The sequence below is a fragment of the Euphorbia lathyris genome, chromosome 3 (genome assembly GCF_963576675.1).
Source record: "Euphorbia lathyris chromosome 3, ddEupLath1.1, whole genome shotgun sequence".
NCBI classification, from domain to species: domain Eukaryota; kingdom Viridiplantae; phylum Streptophyta; class Magnoliopsida; order Malpighiales; family Euphorbiaceae; genus Euphorbia; species Euphorbia lathyris.
In genome coordinates this window covers 23374809-23399150 of record NC_088912.1, presented here as the reverse complement: position 1 = coordinate 23399150, position 24342 = coordinate 23374809, and the positions used below count along the sequence as shown (strand labels likewise).

At 34.9% G+C, this 24342-nt stretch overlaps 1 protein-coding gene and 1 pseudogene across 1 annotated transcript; both read right to left on the bottom strand.

Moving 5' to 3' along the window:
* Positions 1 to 3386: 3386 nt before the first annotated feature.
* Positions 3387 to 4263, bottom strand: LOC136224131 (vacuolar iron transporter homolog 4-like). The gene has a single exon (XM_066012389.1). The coding sequence runs from the start codon at positions 4234 to 4236 to the stop codon at positions 3586 to 3588; it is 651 nt and encodes a 216-aa protein (XP_065868461.1). The 5' UTR covers positions 4237 to 4263; the 3' UTR covers positions 3387 to 3585.
* Positions 4264 to 16954: 12691 nt separating this feature from the next.
* LOC136222573 (vacuolar iron transporter homolog 1-like) lies at positions 16955 to 17862 on the bottom strand (annotated as a pseudogene).
* Between the last annotated feature and the right edge of the window lie 6480 nt (positions 17863 to 24342).

Below are 24342 nucleotides of genomic sequence, written 5' to 3'. Positions count from 1 at the left end.
CGAAAAATTAGGCATTTAGTTGATACATCTACTTCACTTGCAACAACATCTCTCTCCCTTCGATTCTAGCATTATGCAATCACACACAACATGCATCTAATTAATGTTCTTCTTACCAAAACTCTTTCCAATTCATCTCCATTTTTAAATTATATAACAAAATCCTGACTATCTTTCTCTACGTGTTTTTGGTTGTAGTATATATTTGTATCTTCATCCTTATAATAAATAAAAATTTGATTTTCTATCAAAATTATGCCTCTATTTTGGGGCCTTCTTCTAATTATGCAGGGGATATATGCCTTGACTATGAGACATGACATGTTTACATCAGGAAATTGGTTGAGTTTCGAGAAATAATTTTACCGACAACGGTTGCCCTCTCACCACCAATGTCACTTCATCGAGAAATAATATTCGGTTTACTTGCTCTCCAAAGAGACTAGAATGACTTGATCCGTACAGGACGTGGCTTACTTGCTGTCCAATGGGACAATCCTGACACGTTGTCTCCATGGTACTGTTCATAGTGCCATGGTTGATACTTTTTAGACAATCCTATTTTATCCCTTAAGTTTTATCCTTTATTGTATAATTTTACCCTTTCTGTAATTTACCAATTAGGTCTTGAGATGCTATAAATTCATCTTTTTGTTTGTAATTCCTCAATTTTATCAAATAAAAAACTATTATCTTCATATTGTAGTTTGTTAAGGTTTCATACCTTCAATAATGGGGATTTCATTATTTCTACGGATTTAGTCCATAAAACTTGAGATTAACTCCTTCTAGTTTAGCTAAAGAATAAACATTTTGTATGGTTTAAGATCAAAAACCTATTTTTAAACATTAATCCGTAACAATAGAATGATGAGGACATCCTTCATAATATCCAAGTCCGAACAGAGAAGTAACAGCTCAGCATGATTAGTTCGGTTCCTCTTCTTTGAAGTTGTTTCGGTCAACATAGGGGGGAGTCTCTTCGGCTCCCTATCCCTAATTGCTTCGATCTTATTTGGTGCTGCGCATCTTCGGTTTATTTGCTCTCTAAGGAGACCAGAATGACTCAATCCGTATAGGACGTGATTTACTTGCTGTCCAAGGGGACAATCCTGACATGCCCCCTGCATGGTACTGTCACAGTGCAATGGTTGATACTTTATAGACAATCCTATTTTATCTCTTAAGTTTCTATCCTTTATTATATACATTTACCCTTTTCTATAATTTGCCAATTAGATCTTGAAATGCTATAAATTCATCTCTTTCTATGTAATTCGTCAATTTTATCAATTAAAAAACTATTATCTTCATATTAAAGTTTGTTAAGGTTTCATACCTTCAACAATGGGGATTTCATTATTCCTACGGATTTAGCCCGTAAAACTTAGGATTAACTCCTTTTAGTTTAACTAGAGAAGAAACTCTTTGTGTGGTTTAAGATCAAAATCCTCTTTTTAGACATTAATTCGTATCACTATCATCAAAGCTTATTGATCAAAGTTGCCAATTAGAATCAATGCTAATCAGAACAAGACTATAACTACTAACACAATCTACATTTCCTGCACTTGTTCAATACAAATCTTTGTCTTTTATATTTATTTCCTTCGTTTAATTAAATCTTATACCAAAACAAGAATAATTACGAACTTTGTCATTTTCGTCCTTTCGACATTTATAATCCTTTTATTAAAATCAAAACATACACTTTACTTCCCAACAAATCATTTATTTTTTAAACAATTAATAAATTTAGCAAACATATTTTTGCGATTTCAATACAATTTTTTTTGGCACGTTCACAAAATTTCTTTATTTTTTTAGGCAGAAATAATATTCTTTATTACTTTTTAGTTGTTAAATCGTCAAATAAACTGAAAAAAACAACAATTATACAACTATGGTCTTTTAATCTTAACATAAAAAATAGAAAGATTTTGAGAAAAAAAAAATAGCTAGAAAAGAAAAAGTAGACCATTCCTTAAAAAAAAAACAGACCATTAAAAATATTAATAAGGGTAAAGTGGTCATTTGATAACATGTATACAATGAACAAACCTTGAAATTTGACAGAAAAACCTCATTGGTATGAAGTTAAAATACAGAATAACCAAAACTAATTTTGGAAAAAATATGAGATACTAGTATTTCGTTTACCAAATTGGCCTATGAAGATTTAAATAATCATTTACACTATTGTTATAAAGGGGATTATCTCTTCAATGAGTGGATTATGAATAACTGGAGCTTTGCTTTTCGACAACGACTTATTCAACTCGAATTTGGAGTGTCGATATAAGATACCGATTGGTTAGAAAAAGAAAATGAAAAAAAGTAATGTCAATGTAAATGAATTTGGTCTTTTATCGTTAGATCTAGGTTCATTAAATTTACACTTCAGAATGCTTTGAATTTCCACTGTAAGATTTTAATGAGTTCAGATCTAACGGCGAATGACCAAATTCATTTAATCATTCAAGGTCCAGGTAAACGCTACTGTTGTCGGTAAATCCCATTTCTTACACACATGTTCATATGTATGACATGACTTCTTAAGCCATAAAACAAAGATTACATGGTGTACCAAGATTACAAAGATTATAAAAATTAAGAGATTATATCGGTATAAATATATAAGTAGTGTTCCCATAGATACTAATAGTCACTGTTAAATCTAATTAATTTATTAATATAACTAACCAAATTCATTATATTATGTAAACACTATTAATCGATCTACATATATAAAATAAAACTGACAATAAAAAATCTCATAAATATAATTGAGTTATCTTATTTAATTTCAGCTATTAATTACGCTAGTGAAAGGCGAATACTACTAATAAATGCATTCATGAAAGGAAATGAAAAACTTGTTAACGTTATACGAATATTAAGTTAATAATTAATTTAATGTCACGTAATAATTTAATTAATTAATTAATTACTTTATAGTATATTGAATGAAATAATTAAGGCTTAATACATCATTTGCCCCCTGAACTTGTCCAAAATGGTTGATTGGCCCCTTGAACTTTCAAAGTGTCTCGATAGCCCCCTGAACTTGCATAAAATGTTTACTTAGCCCCCTAAACTTGCGTAAAACGTAATCAATTGATCACTCGGTTGCAAAAAAGTAAGTTAAATGCGGAAGATGTATTCCACGTGTCTTAAAATGTTATTACATAATTTAAAAATAGAGTAAAAATGAAGTTATTACTTGATCAACTATGAACATTGTATTCTCTAATATTACAACCGTAATACCCCGATCTTGATTGTTTTACTTTTTTTAAGACGCTTGCAATACATTTTCCGTATTTAACTTACTTTTTTGCAACCGAGTGATCAATTGATTACATTTTACGCAAGTTCAGGGGGCTAACTGAACATTTTATGTAAGTTCAGGGAGCTATCGAGACACTTTGAAAGTTCAGGGGGCCAATCAACCATTTTGGACAAGTTCAGGGAGCAAAATGATGTATTAAGCCCATAATTAAACATCTTACATGTATCAAAATTTTCTTCAAAATTAATTTAACTTATTTAACATATAGTCAGTGCGCCGGACATATAATAAAATTAAAACGCAGTACTACCAATAGTTTTAGCTAGGACATAAGTTATACCCATCGCCATCCAACCACCAACTAAAACCCTAAAACATGACTTAACCACAGGTGTTCGACCCAATATCGCACCGAACCATCCAAACCCTAACAAAGCAAGGCTCGCCAAACCTATTACAACACCAACCATCACACCATAATTCTTAACAAAACAAGCTCCGATCAACGGTATGACCGCCCCAACCGCAAACGCAAACGCAGAAGCTCCGGCCGCCTTTAACGGGCTAGGCATCTCCTTCTTCTTAGCCTCAATTTCAGTTAATTGCATATCTCTTGATCTCATCTCTCTTTTCAATTGAGCCATTTCTGTATCGTATTGTGAGTAAACGGACACGAATTCTCCGATAGCCATACTACAAGCTCCGGCGACTAAACCGGCTATACCGGCGAGGATGATTGTTTTGGGGTCATTATAGACTGCACCTACACCTACCATTAAAGAAGTGGTTGAAAGTAAACCATCATTTGCACCGAGAATAGCTGCTCGGAGCCATTGTGCTCTCTTTGAGTAGTCTTGGATTTGGTGATCTGGGTTTGATTGGTTTTCATGATCTGTTGAGAGAAGTGGTGTTTGAATTTGGGTAGATTCTTGATTGGGTGCCATATTTTATTTCTGAAAGTGAATGAAAGAAGTTTTTTGGGATGTGGAGGACACACGCCCATATGGTCATATTTATAATGGTAGCACATTCATAAACAAGGGTAAAAATATATATGTAGGAAAATAGGTGAATTGAAATTATAATAAAGTTTAAATTTACTTTTAACCAAGAAAAATAAGTTTATTGAAATTAGAGATAATTCTAAAAATAACTTGTGTGTTTCATTACATATGGATGTCTGTGGGTTTTTTTAAAGATGATGAAGGTCCTCACCCTTTAGCAAAACCGATTACTTTTAGGTTGAGACGGTCAATTTGACCATTAATGATCTCAAAATAAAAAATTTTAAGAAATAATAATATTTTAAACAACTTTAAATCTTCAAATTTTTTAATTTTAAGGTCAGATAGATGTTGGTTGGTTAGGGGGGAGAAAGTTAATTTCTAGAGAGAGAAAGTATCGAAAATTTACAATTTTGAAAAATAAAACATGTGGTTCCTTGGTAAATGTGACACTAAACAAATTTAATTCTTTGAGTTTTTTTTTTTTTTATTTGAAGGTCATCAACAATCAAGCTGGTAGTGTCAATATAAAAGTCCTTAGTTTTGCTAACCCGACAAACTTTAGTTCTCTTTTTGTAATAAAAAAGCTACAAACAATCATCTATAAATCAGTGAAGCCGCATGAATTATTTTTGAAATTATCTCTTGAAATTATAATAAAATTATTATTGAGCTTTAATTATGAACTTAAACTTTTTAATCAAATTATTCTGATACGGTGCTAAAGCCTCTTAAACCAAGTGATCAAGAATTTGAATCCCCGTAATCTAATTTATTGATGAAATTTAGCATGATGAGTCTGCAAAAACTAGCAGGCCTTAATGAGTTTATGTTGTACACGTTTTAAATCCATGAGATGTATATCCAAGTGTGTCAGAGATTATAATAAAAACTATTATTAGATTTTATCAACTTAAACTTTTGGATCGAATGATTGTTTAATAAGATCCAACATAATAAAAAAAAATGCCGATTATATAATTTATTAACAGTTTTCTATCAAAATGGAACGAGAGAATGTAACAAAATAACTTCTTTTTTTCGATAGAAGCTGGGATGATACAGTAGTAATGATCAATGTAACAAAATAACTTCAAGGTTTTTAAAAAATTCTAATTTAGCCTTAACATATAAAATAACATCATTTTAATTGGGACGATTGTGAAATTTTGCAATTATAAGCATGAATAATGGAATTTAAATTAATGGCAAGTATGTTTGAGATATCAAGTTTTCGTTATCCAAACCTATAATTATACAATTTCAAACATTGAAATTAAAATGATATTATTTTGTAAATTATGACTAAATTGACATTTTTTTCAAAAACCTTCAAAATATTTTAATACTTTATTCCAAATAAAATCATACCAACCAAAATTTAATTTCTACCAAGTTTTGAGACATGGAGTTATCATTATTTCAGTATTGTCAATATATATTATTCATCAATAATAATCATAGCCCATCTTATTTGATAATGTTAATTCTGTAATTCACTCATTTTATATGTTAAGGATAAAATTGATTTTTTTTTATTGTATAGGGATGTGTTGTACTTTTATCATTAACAATAACCACTAATTGAAAATAGGCATTACACTCAGTTGGGTCTCTAAACTAAAGTTTTAAAGTCAATTAGGTCCCTGAACTAAGTAAAAATTATCAATTGATCCCCTATTCTATCCTAAAATCAGAAACTGTGACTATTTATTATAGACTGTAATAATCTTTATGTTTGTTCAAAATGAGTTTTGGCGAAAAGAGTCTGAAACTGTTCAATCGAATGATTTTCGATGAGGCCTTAATTGATGATTTTTGTTTAGAATAAGGACTAGATTGATGAGTTTTGGTTAGTTCAAGGACCTGATTGATGATTTTAATTGTTTAAGGTCTTAATTGAATTTGAAGCCTTAATTTAGGGAGTCAAATAGGTATTATGCCTTAAAAATAAGGCATCTCGGATTGTGTAGATACTCGTTTCAATTTTTCTCGCTTAGGTGTTTTTCGGTCCACTAGCCGTTTTTGTGTACTTAGATAGTGTCTAGACCATCTAAAACAAAAACGTTTTTTTGTTTTATTATAACTAACTTTTGAACATTGTCGAATGATTTCGGGCAAATTGTTCTTATTATTTTCAAATATTTTTATTTAATTATGTTGGCTATTTATTTACATGATATAGTTGACACTTTAAGGACATTATTCCATAGTTTTCAGTGAATTATTATTTATATATGCGCATTATATTTTACTTGGTTGCGGGCTGTCTTGGCAATTTATGAGCCTTAGACGTAGTAAGAGATAAAAGATATTCCAATAAATGATAAAGATATTTTAGATCTGAAATTTCATATTATTTGGGTTATTTTAAACGTATTAATACATTTATAATAAAAGAAATTACTCTAATATATACCTAAAAAAATAGGCTCCTATCAACCCTAGGTCTGAGACGGTCGCGCTTCTAGTCTATGTTCAAAATTGATCTTGTTTGGTTGAGTTGTTTCAATAACATTATTGTTGTTGGTATATTTTTAAGGATATTTATCACAAATATACACGTTTTTCTATATCAAATCATTTTATATTATTTTTATATAGTATAATACATATTTTAAATGCATACACTTATATAATAATTTATTTATTAACAAATAAAAAATTATAAATCCAATTAAATCATATCAGTCTGACTAGTGATTAAAGTTTTTTACAAACTTGAAAACAAAATTGGTTGATAGGTAGATGGTTGTTATGGAAAGAGGTAGATCAAAATCACTGGTAATCTCTTGTAGCTACCTTCCAAATATGACAACTTCAGGAATGGGGAGTATAAGAATTGTACAAATTAATAATTGTACAAAGAAAAGAAAGATGTTCAATATGAATTAATTCGCATTTATAAAACTATGTACCTACATGAATGAATATATAGTTGGATTTTTCAATGGGGCATCTAAAGGAACACACTCCAAATACAAAATTAGATTTCTATTTATTACTCTTTTTACAGTCGCAAATATAGGATTGGTCTGTTGGTGGGACCGATTTTACATTTGATTGCGTAAAAAAATTTGTTAAATCGGACTTACTCAAAACTTTTCTACTTTTCTGAATATATACGTGATATCATTTGAGTGTTTCAGAACCATTTTTTACATACTAAAGTAAAACTTCTCAAAATTAAGCTAGATTAGTACTATAAAAGTAAGATTGAGTCGTTGTTAATAAACTTTGAGAAATTTATCGCATATCATATATTAATCTAGTTGAATTTTGTAATTAAATACAAACTCAATGAGTTAATTAACCAATCCGAACCTTAATTAAACACAACCTTAATGAGTTAATTTTGTATTAATCATATAACAATCCCCAATTTATCAAATATCCAATCAACGTTTAATCAAATCATATAACAACCTCAAATTTAGTAGAGATAGTGGAACTAGAACTACTCATAGTCATGGTGGTTCCAGTGGTCGGAGGGATCTAGACTATATCTGCCCCTGCTTTTTTATATATATGTATATGTGATGTGAGTCTATTTATATATCCCACGTTCATTAGCTATAAAAAAACAATATATATAATAACTTACAAAAGTGAAGTAATTCTCTTCTTCAAAAATGTTTTTTTTTTTGTAAGGGTAGGGGCATAAAGCCCGAAAAACAAAAGAAAAGCAGGAAGAAAAAAGAACAAGCTACACAATATGGCTCAGAGCAAAACTCATTTGATTGGTAAAAGGATGTCTCGGAGGTTTGCATGATGCACATGATCACCCAACAAAATAGTCCTTACGAAATTCACAGTAGTCCGCAACTCGATTACTCTCTCTATAACAGTGAACAAAAGACAGAATCCAATCTCAATCAGGAAACTCTCGACACTTGCCAATAAACCAATAACAGAGATGGTGGTTAGGGACCTACTCATCATAAAGCTTAAGACAACCCGAGAGTCCAACACGACTATAATACGGCGGAAATCTTATTCCAAGCTACCTGCAAACCAAAGTATAGCCCCAAAGTTCAACAACAATCACCATGCAGATATCAATATTCACATTAAAACTTGTAAGCCATTCCCCTCTATCATCTCGAATCAGCCCCCTACAAATGACATAAGCTGTAGAATAACTCAAACAATCCACAAACCGTAATATGTTGCAAAGAATTGGATTGTGGCACGCATGCCACAAGAAGAAGCGAATTCTTTCCGGTTCTTTAATCTTCCAGCGCCTCGATCATAGCTTCATTAGGAGCCAAATAAATATGAAGTGAGTAACTCATATCCTAACGCTACTATGTACGAACCAGATAGGGGCGGAGCCAGTCCAGGGCTCGGGGGGGGGGGGGGGGGGGGGAGCCCCCCCGGCCACCGGCTCCGTCTTGAGTATTTGTGGTTTTGTCTCTTGTAGCCCCCCTAAAATTAGTATAGATTGATTCGGTGTAGTGTTATTTTAATGTTTGAAGGTGGATGGGGTGGTTAAGAATTCTGCTCTTTTTTAAGAGGTCCTAGGTTCAACTCCTCTCAACCTCATTTTATTTTAGAAAGTTTTTATTTATTTTAACTTTATTTTTCAATAATTATAAAAACATGTTACCATTAATAATTAATTTAAATGGACTCTTTATTTTATAAGACTTTTGAATTCATTTTTATTATGTCTTTACCAACGACGGTGTGTTCGCTAAAACATTAAAAGTGTCCAACATGAAAAGAATAAACATATTTAATTTTCTATTAGTTCAATGCTAGTTTCCAATAAATGATAACATTTTTACAGTTTTAACATGTTGGAGGCTAGAAAAAATTTGTCCAGTCTTAACGGGCTAGATTTTAAAAATTTACCCTTAACGTCACGGCGAAATTAGCCCCCCTAAGACTAAATTCCTAGCTCCGCCACTGGAACCAGATGCAACTTTAGTCCAGAACTAGTTATCGTTTTCCTCAGTATCCGGAAATATGACAAAGGATGCAAGCTAGAAAATGATCTTATTAAGCAATAATGTCCCACTTCTAGTCTCCCTTTGAATTCCAGAAGTCAACAATTGGGCTCTAAAGATTCATGCCAACTGAACACAATGTAATATGGTTGTACACCGGTTCTTCCCCACACTAGCGATCCAACCACAAGTTGGTCTGTTGCCCATTGGTAACGAGTTTATGCAAGCCCTGTTTCAGTACAGAGCTTTCTTTCACTATGTTTTTCCAGCTCGATGTACAATTGTTCATATTATGAATAATATCCAATCATTCTCGTTCCCCCCATATCTGTTCTTAATCACCAAACCCACAAAGCTTCTGGTTCCATAAGTAGACGCCAACTTATTTTTCCTAAGAATGCCTTATTCATTTCCTTAACCCTTCTAATGTCTAGACCCCCTCGGTCTTTAGGTGAACAAACCTTATTCCCGCTAACATAATTCATTTTCCTCGCATATTCTATAGAGCCCTATAAAAAATTGCGGTTATAGGCTTCAATTTTTTTAGAGATGGAAACAGGGAGCATGGTATTCGGCATCACGTAGTTAGGAATCGACGAGGTCACCAACTTAATCAAGGTTAACCTCCTAGTTATGGAGAGGATTTTAGCCTTCCAACTAGTAAAGTTGTTTTATAAACCTACCTGTAAATTAGAGGCATCCCTAGGTACTTGCCAAGATCCTTTGTAGTGGAGAAGCCCAAGATATCACACACACCCCTACTAGCAGCTTCTCAGACATTATCGGAGAAAGAAACGGGAGATTTAGCCACATTGACCTTATGACCAAAGCTATCACAAAAAGTAAGAAGAACACTATTAATCACAGAGGCTTATTCCATTATTGCCTCAGCCATCAAGACAATATCATCTGCACAAAATAAGTGAGAAAGAGGGGTCCCATTTCGCGAAAGATGAATGTGTTTCCAAGCCTTACTATTAACAACATCATTAATTTAATGGCCCAATCTCTCTAAACACAGAATAAACATATGTGGTGAGAAAGAATCACCCAGACGGAGGCCTCTAGTGGCCTTGAATTACTGCAACTGCTCCCCTTTCTAGAAAGCTGGGATGGATGAGCTAGAAAGACATTTTTTAATTAGTATTAAGGTAAACCCAAATAAATAACAGTATCCTGTAAAAACTGCCAACTCACCCTATCATAAGCTTTCTTGATATCGAGCTTCAAAAGCATCAAACCTAACTGACCCTTCTTGCGCTTCATAGAGTGAAGAACTTCTTAAACCAAACTAATCTTATCAGGAATTTGCTGGCCAATGACAAATCTGCTCTAATTAGGACTCATATAGAACGGAAGACGTGCTTAAGTCATCAAACAATACATTTAGCCACAATCTTGTAAACAATATTCCACAGGCTAATGAGGAAAAAAATGAGAAAGATTATCGGACACGAGACAACCGTAATTGAGAAACTGAGTGGGGGTATAACAAACTTTCCCCCCAATCTTAGACAACAGCTTTCGAAAGAAGATCACTTAATACCCATCTGGACCCGGGAATTTGTATGGATCCATACCAAAAAAACTTCATTTCTGACATCCTCGGGCCGAAACTCCCTGATAAGTGTAGTAAGAAGATTTGAGTCATAAATCGAAAAGTTTGTATCAGAGACTAGCTGAGGCGAGAAAAATTATTTTCTGAGTACATCGAGTGGAAAAAGCCAGTTACCATACCCTTGATAACCTCTGATATGGATCGGTGACGATAATGATGGTTTTAGTTTTAAACCAACAAAGAAATAATCTCTTCAATAGTTCAACTTGTAGGAAGTAATACCATAAGGTAGAAACCTTACTCCAATGAAGGAAAATAAGTTTGTATTGATAAAAAAAAGTTAAGCATCCTTACAAAATGTTTGGCTTAAATACCTGTGAGAGGCCGTGGAACCCGATTACCCTACTTTGAGAAAGGATCGTTTCGGAAAATGTTATTCCATTTTTACATGACACCATCACTTATGTTTTTAAGGACGACGCTTAGTGTGTCCTTTGTATGCATTCAATTTATTTGCTAACCCATTTATCATGTTTTTAGGTTAGCTTAATTATTTTAGAGTCGCCACCCGAGTTTTAGTGTTCGGTAACATGTGAAATATTAGATGAAACACTGACTCACAACATGCCACCTCTTAAGAGTTAGGTTCGTGATTTAAACGTTTAAAGGGTCTGATTAATGAACGCGTAGACTTGTCTTTTATTAAAATATCATTTATATTCTAAATCAAATTCCATTTAAATATCAATTTACATTCGAAAGCGATAAATTAATACTGAAATGATAAAAATATACTACATCATGATACAAATGGCGCAAGAGCGCTATTACATCAGTTCTAGTCCTATAAAATAAATCTATTAAACCTGCAAAGTAATAAACGTTAGCCGCGGGACATTAGGATCCGTCTTTCGAATTTAACTACGATACCAAACTCGATCAATTAGGATTCAATCAGATCTTATTGTCTAATCACATGAGCATGCAATTTGATCCATACCTTATTTAATTTAATATCTTTAAAAAAAACTAACATACCATTTTTACTCCCTATTCGGTTTTATTCCATCTCCATGCTATAATAAAACATGCAAATGTACAATAAAAAATGTACCGAAATAAGCAAAACCTAAAACTACTAGACTCGAGACAAAATTTTGTCTGTCTGTCGTTTGTCACCAATCTGACACGAGGTGTCCGATCAGTGATTACATCGTTAATCGGTGACCTTTTACATGCATCAATTTTCCTTCTTGATCAAAAAACCTGAAATAAACAAAAACACGTAAAATCAAAAGAAATAGATTGCACTTTAAGGAAGAAAAGCTTTCAAAACCTTGCATGTTGTTGTCCTCTCTGCCCAGCTCCTTCAATCATTGAGTGCTCACATTGCATGTTGTTGTCCCCACAAGCCGTGTGAGCCCTGCTTCAGGCTTTCCCTAGTTCGCTCTTGTTGATGCCCACATCATCTCCCTCCCAAATCTAGGTACCATCAGCATCTTTTAGTCCCTTATAAGTTAATCTATCTACGCGCTGGATTATAATATATTTTTGACATCACTTAACCATAGGTTTTAGAATATAATATCAATATATTTTGTCTTTAACTTATTTAGGCTAATTTATAACATAATATTTACGTATTTTTTATTAACTTCATATATTATTTATAAATATATATTTCTAGTTTCATGAATATTATTGATTAAATATGTTTAATTTATTGTGAAGTTTATTGCAATTATAATTGTAATTACAATTAAATTGTAATTGCAATTGTAAATTATAATTATAATTATAATTATAGTTATAAATATAAAAAAAAAATGTTCAACGCATCATCGACGGAATTTATATTGCAATCTCTGAGTAAATTTGGCAATAAATAATTTTTGCAAAATTACTAAACGGAGTATATTATTGCAGTCCTTTAAGTACATTTGATACGAAAAAGTCTCCAAAATTTTACCGACAACAATTCTGCTGTAATTCGTCGATAAATTAAGCTATTGAAAGTCCAATACTGCCAATAAATACATTCATAAAAAGAAATGAGAAGCTTGCTCCAAAAAGAATTGTCTTAAAGATTGAGAGGTTTTATTATATGTATGGCACATGACATTATCCATATATATCAAGTTAATAATTAATTTGATGTCATGTCATAATTTAATCATATAATTAATTAATTAAATATTTTAGTGTAACTGAAAACAACGTTCGACTTACATGTGTTATGCATATAGACGAATTCATCGTAACATCAAATTAATTATTACCTTAACATATAAATAACATAGTGATGAGGACATCCGGTCCCTAAAGGTTGAACCGGAGTTGAAGGATGGGACCCGTAGAAAGCTAACCGAGAGGGAGGAAGGAAAGGGCGAAGAACAGAGCACGCGGGGCGTGTCCACTGGGACGCGAGGCGTGAAGGACTCGAAGTCGGGGGAACAACCCAAGAGGTCATACACGCGGGGCGTGTATGGCGAGGCGCGGGGCGTGGATCCAGCCTCGGATGAGAGTTCAGATCAGGAGGTCGAGTACGCGGGGCGTATGTCGCAAGACGCGGGGCGTAATCTTGACGCAGGGCGTAATCTACTGGGCGCCTCGCGTACTGAGTTCGAGCCAGCAACCTCAAGTTAAGGAGCACATCCACGCGGGGTGTAGCTCGTAGGCGCGGGGCGTATCGGACCTGGAGAATACTTCCTCCCCAAGTTCTTCTTGTTGAGGACAAGATCTGCCACCTTCTTTATTACTGTTTTGCCACTCTACTATTTACCTCTTTGCCATTGAACTTACTTACCCTAATATCTATCTTTATGCATTTCCTATTTTACCCCTAGGGCTCCTTAGTTGTTGGTAACCCTATGGGTGGCCTTTTAGTCTTTATCTTTGATTTGGAAGGAGTATATATTCTCCATCTTTTGTAATGTTGAGTAATTTTGATGAATATTATATTTTGAAGCCTCCATTGGAGCAAGGATTCATTCCTTTTGGGTTTATTCAACCTTCATGTTAAGCTTGAGAAGTTTGTAATCTTTATTGGTTTACGATTAAAACCTCCAGTCGATTTTAATCTACATCATTTGGTATCAGAGCCGAGTCGTTTTTCTTGACCGGAGACTTCTTCTCGGAGATGGTTCAACCACGTATCACCACCGAAGCCATTGGAGCCAATGATCAAAGGTTTGAAGCCTTAGAAGCAAATATGAAGGCAATGAATGACAAGATGATGGAGTTTGAAGAGAAGCAAGAAGCGGGTAGAAGAGAAATGCAACTTGCTATAGAGAGACTTGTTCTTAAGATTCGGAATACCCACACTCAACCCACCGGAGACCTTCACCGGAAAAATGAAGAGGCGATCCGGCCTCCACCGGATAGACACCCGACGCCACCTCCTTTGAGAAACCAAGCACCACAACGAGTGGACCCTCGGGTTCATGAGGTAAGGCATCCTAACACCATGGTCATTAGAAATGCCGATAGTGATAGTGACGGCGACCTATTTGATGATTTCGACTTGAATAGGATTGCTAGAAACATGGGTATTAAGCATGATGTCGGTATTGGGAATGTTAGGCATGTGAATGATATGAATATGCATGATGTTGTTGGTCCCGTGCATGTGCATGCCGGGAATTTGGATATTTTGAATGATGATGATGTAGGTGGTCATGGAAGGGGAAATTATGGAATGAATAATCCGTATGGGGGTCATGCTATTGATAGGGGCGGATATAGAGACGGAATGAATGGGAGAGTGGGGTATGGAGGACACTATGATAGGGATGATGCTTTCAAACTCAAGGTTGATCTACCTTCATTTGGAGGGGAACTTGACATTGAGGGGTTCCTTGATTGGTTGCTTGAAGTGGAGAGGTTCTTCGACTATGCGGGGATACCGGAAGATAGGAGAGTTCGGTTAGTGGCGTATAGGTTGAAAGGGGGAGCCTCGGTATGGTGGGATAATGTGAAGGAAGAGCGGAGAAGAGGAGGAAGGGAACCGATTAGGTCTTGGAGGAGGATGAAATCGATGATGAGAGAGCGGTTTTTACCACCCGACTACGAGCAGTATATCTACAGCTCCTACCGGAATTGCTCGCAAGGACCGAGGAGCGTGCACGAGTATACTTCGGAGTTCTTAAGGCTTTCGGCAAGGGCTAACTTGTCGGAAACCGAAAGCCAAAAGACTTCAAGGTATCTAGAGGGGCTACGGTATAATATTCAAGACAGAATTGGGAACAAATGGTAATCCGGATTCAAGATGCAAGGAACCTAGCTTTGAAGGCCGAGCCTCAACTGAATGTTAGGGCATGTGACGGATACCGGAGGCCGAGGATTGAGGAAGTTTGTGAAGAGGGGGAAGAGTCCAAAGAGGTGGGCAAGGATAAGAATGGTGCTAGTTCAAGTGGAACCAAGATCTTGAGCGGGGGAAAATCACATAGCGGAGATGTGCGACCCTTTAGGACAGCCGCCCTTCCTAAGGGCAACAACCCGTACACAAAACCGGCTCCGTTTAAGTGTTTCCGATGCAACGAACCGGGCCATCATTCGAATGAGTGTCCAAGGAGGAGGAGCGCTAATATGGTTGAGCGATGTGATGATGGTGATTATGGAGGTAATGATGAGTTGTATTGTGAGCCCATTGATAGTGGATCATCCGGGGATGAGCGGAAGGTCCATGTAGTGAAGAGGGTACTGATGTCGGTTGAACAAGAGCATGACCCGAGGCACCAATTGTTTAGAACTAGAGGTCTAATCCACGGATTGAAATGTGAATTGATTGTTGATAGTGGAAGCCAAGACAACATCCTTAGTAAAGCCGCTTTGAGCAAATTTGGCTTAGTACCCGAGCCACACCCGAAGCCATACCGAGTGGGCTGGATCAAAGAGGGGGAGAAGCTCAATGTCACTCACCGGTGCAAGGTTCCTATCTCTATTGGGGCCTACCACGATGAGGTTATGTGTGATGTGGCTGATATGGATGTGTATCACTTGCTTCTTGGGAGGCCTTGGCAATTCGACCGTGATGCCTCACATGCGGGACGGGACAACACGTACACCGTTTTCAAAGATGGGGCCAAGTATATTCTCATGCCGTTGACGGGTCCTACTAAGGGAGAAAAGAAAGCGGCATTGATTGCGTACCCTAGCCGGGAACCGACGCCGCTAGAAGAGACCTGCGTTGAGCAGCCCGTCGGGTTGTTAGGTGTGGGTGAGCCGACCCAAGAGACGAGCATTGCTAGTGGGGAGAGCGGAGCATCAACCTTGGGGGAGAGTCATCCTTGTACTAACATTGAGTTGGGGCCCAACTCCTCTAAAGAAGGAGAGTATGATGAGGACATCCGGTCCCTAAAGGTTGAACCGGAGTTGAAGGATGGGACCCGTAGAAAGCTAACCGAGAGGGAGGAAGGAAAGGGCGAAGAACAGAGCACGCGGGGCGTGTCCACTGGGACGCGAGGCGTGAAGGACTCGAAGTCGGGGGAACAACCCAAGAGGTCATACACGCGGGGCGTGTATGGCGAGGCGCGGGGCGTGGATCCAGCCTCGGATGAGAGTTCAGATCAGTAGGTCGAGTACGCGGGGCGTATGTCGCAAGACGCGGGGCGTAATCTTGACGCAGGGCGTAATCTACTGGGCGCCTCGCGTACTGAGTTCGAGCCAGCAACCTCAAGTTCAGGAGCACATCCACGCGGGGCGTAGCTCGTAGGCGCGGGGCGTATCGGACCTGGAGAATACTTCCTCCCCAAGTTCTTCTTGTTGAGGACAAGATCTGCCACCTTCTTTATTACTGTTTTGCCACTCTACTATTTACCTCTTTGCCATTGAACTTACTTACCCTAATATCTATCTTTATGCATTTCCTATTTTACCCCTAGGGCTACTTAGTTGTTGGTAACCCTAGGAGTGGCCTTTTAGTCTTTATCTTTGATTTGGAAGGAGTATATATTCTCCATCTTTTGTAATGTTGAGTAATTTTGATGAATTATATTTTGAAGCCTCCATTGGAGCAAGGATTCATTCCTTTTGGGTTTATTCAACCTTCAAGTTAAGCTTGAGAAGTTTGTAATCTTTGTTGGTTTACGATTAAAACCTCCAGTCGATTTTAATCTACATCACATAGTATGCCGGATATATAGTAAAATTAAATAATAGTACTACCAATCGTTTTAGTTAGGACATAAGTTCTCATAGCCATCCAACCTCCAACCAAAACCCTAAAAGATGACTTAACTACAGGTGCTCGACCTACCGCACTGCACCGAACCATCCAAACCCTAACAAAGCAAGGCTCGCCAAACCTATTACCACCCCAACCATCACACCATAATTCTTAACAAAACAAGCTCCGATCAATGATATGACCGCCCCGACCGCAAACGCAAACGCGGAGGCTCCGACCGCCTGTAACGGGCTAGGCATCTCCTTCTTTTTATGTTGGATATGGCTCATAATATCAAAGGGGCTTATCCCGGAGTGGAGCGGAGAGGAGCGAGAGGAGCGGAGCGCATCGAGCGGAACGATGTAAAACTGTATCTCTTTTACACGATATAAGAAAAACCGCTCATCGCTCCCGAAGACGTAGGCAATTCAAAACTACCGAACTTCGTTAACAAATTCTTGTGTTCGATCTCTGCTTAATTAATTCTGTTTTATTTAGCTTCGTTTTTCAACATTTTAGCTTCAATTTCAGTTAATTGCATATCTCTTGATCTCATCTCTCTTTTCAATTGAGCCATTTCTGTATCACATTGAGAGTAAACTGACACTAATTCTCCGATAAGCCATACTACAAGCTCCGGCGACTAAACCGGCTATACCGGCGAGGATGATTGTTTTGGGGTCGTTATAGACTGATCCTACACCTACCATTAAAGAAGTGGTTGAAAGTAAACCATCATTTGCACCGAGAATAGCAGCTCGGAGCCATTGTGCTCTCTTTGAATAGTCTAAATCTAAGAGTTGGATTTGGTGATCTGGGTTTGATTGGTTTTCATGATCTGTTGAGAGAAATGGTGTTTCAATTTGGGTATATTCTTGATTGGGTGCCATATTTTATTTCTGAAAGTGAATGAAAGAAGTGTTTTTGGGAGTATGGAGGACACACGCCCATATGGTCATATTTATAATGGGGCAGATGATTTTTAACTCTAAAATAACAACAAAGGGTAAAAATAAAATATAGGTAAGTTTAAATTTACTCTTAACCTAGAAAATAGGTCGTGAATATATGATTGTTTGGTTGGGGGACCGATTTTACACGTGGTGTGTAAAAAAAAAAATTTTGCTAAATCGAATTTGTTAAAAAAAAAAAAAATCATATATATACGTGTTATAATCTGAATGGTCAAGAGCCAATTTTTAAGTACTAATGCAAAACTTTTCAAAATTAAGCAACATTGTGTTTAAGATTCTTAACATGTAAAAAAAAAATGTGTCTAATAGAAAAAATCAGATTTAGGGAGGGTCTAATAGACAAAAAAAAAATAGAAATTTGGATTTAAGAATGGCCTAACAGTCTAGAAAATTTAGAAATTTGAATTTAAAGAGAACCTAACCGGCCAAAAAAAATAGAATTTTGAATTTGGAGAGGGCCTAACAGGACCTGGGCCAATTTTGGGAGTGCTAATTCAGCACCCGATCTAAATTTCTTAGAGACAGAGAGGCCGAAACCAGTACAACCTCAAATTTTATGGAAATAGGATGGCCGAAAGACTCATGGTCATGGTGGTTCTGACGGTTGGAGGGGCCTAGCTCCTTGTATCCGCCCCTGAGGTCGATTGAAATTATTATAAAAGATTACTATTGAGTTCCCAAAAAAAAAAAAAAAAAAAAAACTACTATGGCATAACTATTAATAGTTCGATTGAATGATTTTTTTTTATATATGGTAATAAAGCCTTTTAAATTAAGTGGTCAAAAGTTTGAATCGTGACAATCTAATTTATTGATAAAATTGATGAATCTTTAAAAATTATTGGGTTTTAGAACTTATTTGCCGATTATTCGTTAACGAAAAATATTGAATAAGGGTAAATTATTTGTTGAAAAATAAAATATTTTTTTAGTATTTTGCTATAAAATTGAAAATCCTACTTTCAAAAGGATAAGAAAAAATATAGTAAAATTCCAAATAGTTTAAAAAAATGTTTTATTTTTTAAAAAATTAAAACATTTTCCTCACTTTCTTCGTATATATTTCTGTTGATTAATCTAAAAAAATTCGTTAACTTATTTTTTTAAACAAACAAACACCATAAAATTAGAAAAATATTTATCTACATAAATTCTTTTAGCAAACAAATGGCTCGCTATTATATACACTTCAAATCAATAGGACATGTGTACGAGTGTGTCAAAAAATTATAACAACAATAATAAATCAACTTAAACATTTGGATTTTAGATTCAAAGATTCCTTCATAAATGTCCAACAATTAAAAAGAATTGGGTCAATTACAAATTGACATTTTTCTATCAAAATAAGACCATATAATTTTAATTTTTTTAATGTATAGGGACATTTTTTACTTTTATCCTTAACAATAATAATAAAAAAAATTGGTTGATGTGTGGATGGTTGTTATGGAAAGAGGTAGATCAAAATGAGTGGTAATAATATGTTGTAATAACTACCTTCCCAATGTGACAACTTCAGGAATGTGGAGAAGAAGAATGAATTAATAATTATATAAAAAAAATATGTGATTTTCAATAGCCATTAATTCAATATATACACTTGGATTTCTCAACCAGCAACTAAACAAACTCTCACTTCAACCAGCCAAAGCTTAAAGGGGATCTGATCTCTCTCAATTAATTTCTTACTGACTTGATCGTGGAAGTATTCTCAGAAACCGTTCCCAACATGGGTTGACCAACTCAATGGACCAGTTACGGTTCAGTCTTAACTTGTGCGGCGAGGTAGATCGACTGATACTCCAAGTCGTTCAAATCATCCAAAACAACAAAAAAAAGTGATCGGTAAAATGGTAGAAACTCTTCTACTAGTGGGAATACTTCCACAAAGGAAGTTATGGAGTCCAACAAACAGGGTAAACCAAAAGAAACGGGGATGCGACAATGGGGAATCTTGATTTCCTATAAATTTAGGCCGTAAAATCCGGGATTAACTCCTTCAAGTTTAGCTTGAAAAGAACCTCTTTGTTAGTTTAAAATTAAAACTAACACGTCCCGAAACCGATCCGTAACCGAATCACGATAAAAAAAACCCTTAAGTCTATTGAAAGGTAGGGGTATTTTGGATTTTTTTTTACTTTTTGATTTTTTTTTTTTTGCTTGAATTCCATAATGTTTTAGAATTTCAGTTTTCTAGAATTCTAAAAAATGGAAAAAAAAAATAAGAAGAAAAGGAAGTAAAAAAATTTCTACAATACTCTCATGCCATTTCGGCATTTAAACAGAGTTAAGGCATTTGTCTTGATTCTGCTAACAGTGCAAATATAGATTTATTTTGTAACAATAAAAACCACAGATATCGATTTGTAAAAACTGAAACAATCGAGATTTTATTTTTATTTGAAATTAACCCTAATTGATATTTATGGTAATATATGATAATATAAACCATAATGTCATGGACTTGGGTTTGGGTTTGGGGCATGGGCCGAGGAAGAGAAAGTGGGAATTCTGAGAACTAACCAAAAAAGCGAAATTATAGTGTCCAATTGGATTGGGCTTCATAGATCTAAATTTTCATATGGGTTAGTTACATGTTGTTTTTTTTTTTTTTTTTTTTTGTTTTGAGATAAATGGGTTAGTTACATGTTAGTTAAATTTGGTTAACTATTTACAATAAACCACTAGTGTAAAAAAAATTTCTTTAAATGTCAAGTTTTTGAAAAAAAAATGGTTATATCATCAAATATTGCAACGACTGAGTTTTTTTAATTGAAAATAATTTAGAAATAACTGAAATATGACAAAAACAGAAATAAAAAATGACAGAATGACAAAAAAAAATGATAAAAACAGAAAAAAGAGTTATTAAACTGTAAAATAATTTTCAAAAGTATTTTTATATGTAATTTTCTCATTTTTATATTTTCAGCAAACTGGATCCTACATAACATGCAAGTCCAGTTTTAAATTATAATAAAAAGGGGGACATAATAATAAAAATAATAACAATAAATACTTATTTTTTAACGAAAAAAATATTAAAACAGTAAACATCAGACACAGCTATAGGCCCAAAAAATTGAGAAACTGGATCCTAAACAGTTAGATTTGTCCAAGAGAATGCGGGTTTTGCTAAGACATCTGCCACACCATTAACTCAACATTTTACGTGAGAAATTCTAAAACACTACACAAGCTAGCTAAATAGCGACACGTGCAAATGAGCATGCCAAATTTCGAAACATCTGTTTCACTATCAAGAAACTATCAATATGATTTTGATTATATGGACCTTAATGATTATATAATATTTAATAATTCGTCGTTAAATCTAAGTTTATGAGAATTAGAATCATACGGTGGAAATTCAATTTAAAACACATATAATTTCATTAGCATTGGATATCGAATTTAAGATCTTATTTTCACTAGAACAAAAGCTAATAAATTAACACTTTTTTTGAAACATATATAATTATTTATAAACAAATGTGATGGTGTACCCACATTTTGAAATTGAGAGTGACAAATCTCAGTTGTGAAAATATTATTAATTAAACGATAATGTTAGGTTTATTCACACTAAGTATTTTCACAACATTATTGTGTTTGCATTTGCATATACAAATAATAATAAAATATTATTGTTGTTTGGAATCTTAATGTAAAATTTAAAGTGATTATAATGTTGTTTATTTTTATATAATATGGTTTTTAGATGTAATTATATGAATCTCACAAAGTAAGTGGGATTAGTTGACATGCCAACGACAAGGTCAACTACCAAATCCATCATTACCTTAATGAAAAAATGTATATAATTAGTGGAACATAAAATATTAAAAAGCCATTATAAATAAATGAGATATGGTGGAATATATAGGTTATGCATAAATCATAATAATCCACTAACTTATTTTACAACTAAAGAAGGCCCACTACCATGCAAGTTTTTCTTTTACTTTTTTATATAATCATTCTTAATCTCTCCACTTTGAAAGGGATAATTTATCCTTAAATAAATTATAATTAATTAATTCAAAGAATTTGAAACAAATGAATTGAAAAAAAAAAAAACAAAGGCCTAATACATGACCAGTTTCCTGAATTTATCCATAATAGTATATTGGATTTTTAAACTTTGCAAAAGTATCTCACTAGTTCATTAAACTTGCTTATTTTGTATCACCAGCTTCATAAACTTGTCAATAAAAATTGATTAGCTCCCTGAACTTTGTAAGTGTCTTACCAGATCCATAAACTTGCTTATTCTGTAACAACTAAATATAAAAACCATAATACTAACTTGAATTAAGGTGCAAAAATTTCTCCTAACGTTTTGGGTCGGGAGTAATTTTACCCTAACGTCTAAAATGGTGCAATTTTACCTCTAACGTTGGAAGCCAATAGCAATTTTACCCATAACATTGATAAATTTGGTTAATTTGAGAAATAATGCATCAAACTGTCTTCTCGGTCATGAATCTTGTCATTTACACTTCACACGTGCGTCATTTTATCAGTAACAAATCATAAACATATGTTGGGATGTGAAAAAAATATACTGTTTTTGTACGAATTGGACAAAAAATTCAAAAAATTCACCAAATTTATAAATTTGCTCTTGGCTACTAACGTTAGGGGTAAAATTGCACCATTTTAGACGTTAGAGGTAAAATTACTCCTGACCAAAACAATAGGGGTATTTTTGCACCTTAACTCGAGTTAGTATTATGGTTTTTGCACCTTAACTCGAGTTTAGGGAGCCGGTGAGACATTTACAAAGTTCAGGGAGCTAAAAAAATTTTATGGATAAGTTTAGGGAGCTGGTAATACAAAATAAGCAAGTTCAGGGAGTTGGTGAGACACTTGCAAAGTTTAGGGAGTCAATCTACTATTATGGACAAGTTTAGGGAGCTGATGATGTATTATGCCAAAAACAAATGAAGAGTAAAGTGTGTTGAAACAATCCTACTCTGATGTCGTAGTCATCGAAATGGCGATAAAAAACTTCACAGTCTGAAATGCCCTAATCTATATGAGTAGTTCAGTCAACATTATCACTCGTAAGGCATATAAAGCCCTCAAGACGGACTAAGACCGACTAGAGCCACCTTATTCCCCATAGTAGGGATAATGGGTTATATAGTGTGTTGTTTGGCAGTGTTAGGCTACATGTATAAATCAGAGACGAACGTCTTAAATGGAAAGCTCAAGCAAAATTCCTCGTGATAGGCACCGCTCTCCCATACAACACAACCATTGGTAAACCCTTTCTTTTTGAATCGGACAGAGTCATCTCAATACGACGCCTAACTTAGTAAATACTCACAGAGGGAGGAATGGCAACGACTCAAGGGAATCAAACAATCGTCAAAGAAACATATTTTGCTTTCCTCTAGATGAAGCCCAAAGATACGAAGATTTAGGAGGAAGAGAGAGAAATAGTCGGACTAGTGGGAGAAAAAGAAACAATTTTGTTGGCTGAAGGAAAACCAGTAAAAGTAGCAGTCAAGCTTCAAGCTGAAATAGAAAATGAAGGAAATTTACAGAATTTGGGATAAAATTTGAGCTTTGGAAAGCTTTCAAAGACCTAGAGTTGGCAGACTTCCTAGAACCCAAAATAGAGACCTATGCAACGCTGGGCCTATGACATATATTTGTTGGTGGGAGCTTTAGGAAGGAGGAATCAGGAATATGATGGAATAACATTTCAAGATGCGGCCACTCTAGCGTTCCCTGCCTCAAAAAACGTAGCAGAAAATGAAGATATGTTACAGGGACTTCGATTGCTAAACATCATCAAGCCAGATAAAGTCATCTTCATGTGTGATTCTAAGTTGATAGTCATCCACTTACTAACTAGTTAGGAAGCCAAGGATGCAATCGCGAAACAATACTTGTCCTTAGAGAAACAACTCATGGTTGACGTAGCAAGAGGGAAGGAAAATTAAGGCCAAACATATCCTTTGGGAAGAAAACATACGAACCTGACCAATTAGTGAAAATAGCATCCAACCCGAACAGGCTGAAACAAAATTAATTATAGGTCAAGATTTTCATAAAACCAAGCATCCATGACATCGAGGTAATGGCAATTGACTGAGATAGAGAATGGTTCTTCCTCATCTTCTCTTATTTGAAAATAGGAGCCCTAGTGGACAAAAATAACAAGCAAATCAAAATCATTTGGAAGTTGGGCCCATATGGAGTGATTGATGGCACCCACTATAAGTGATCCTACAATCACCATTGGCTTAAATGCGTAGGCTTCAAGGAAGCAGAGTTTATAATCAAAGAAATACATGAAGGAGACTGTGGGAGCCACAAAGGAAAAGACACCTTAGTTAGAAATGCGCATTTACAAGGCTTCTATTAGCCTAAAATGAA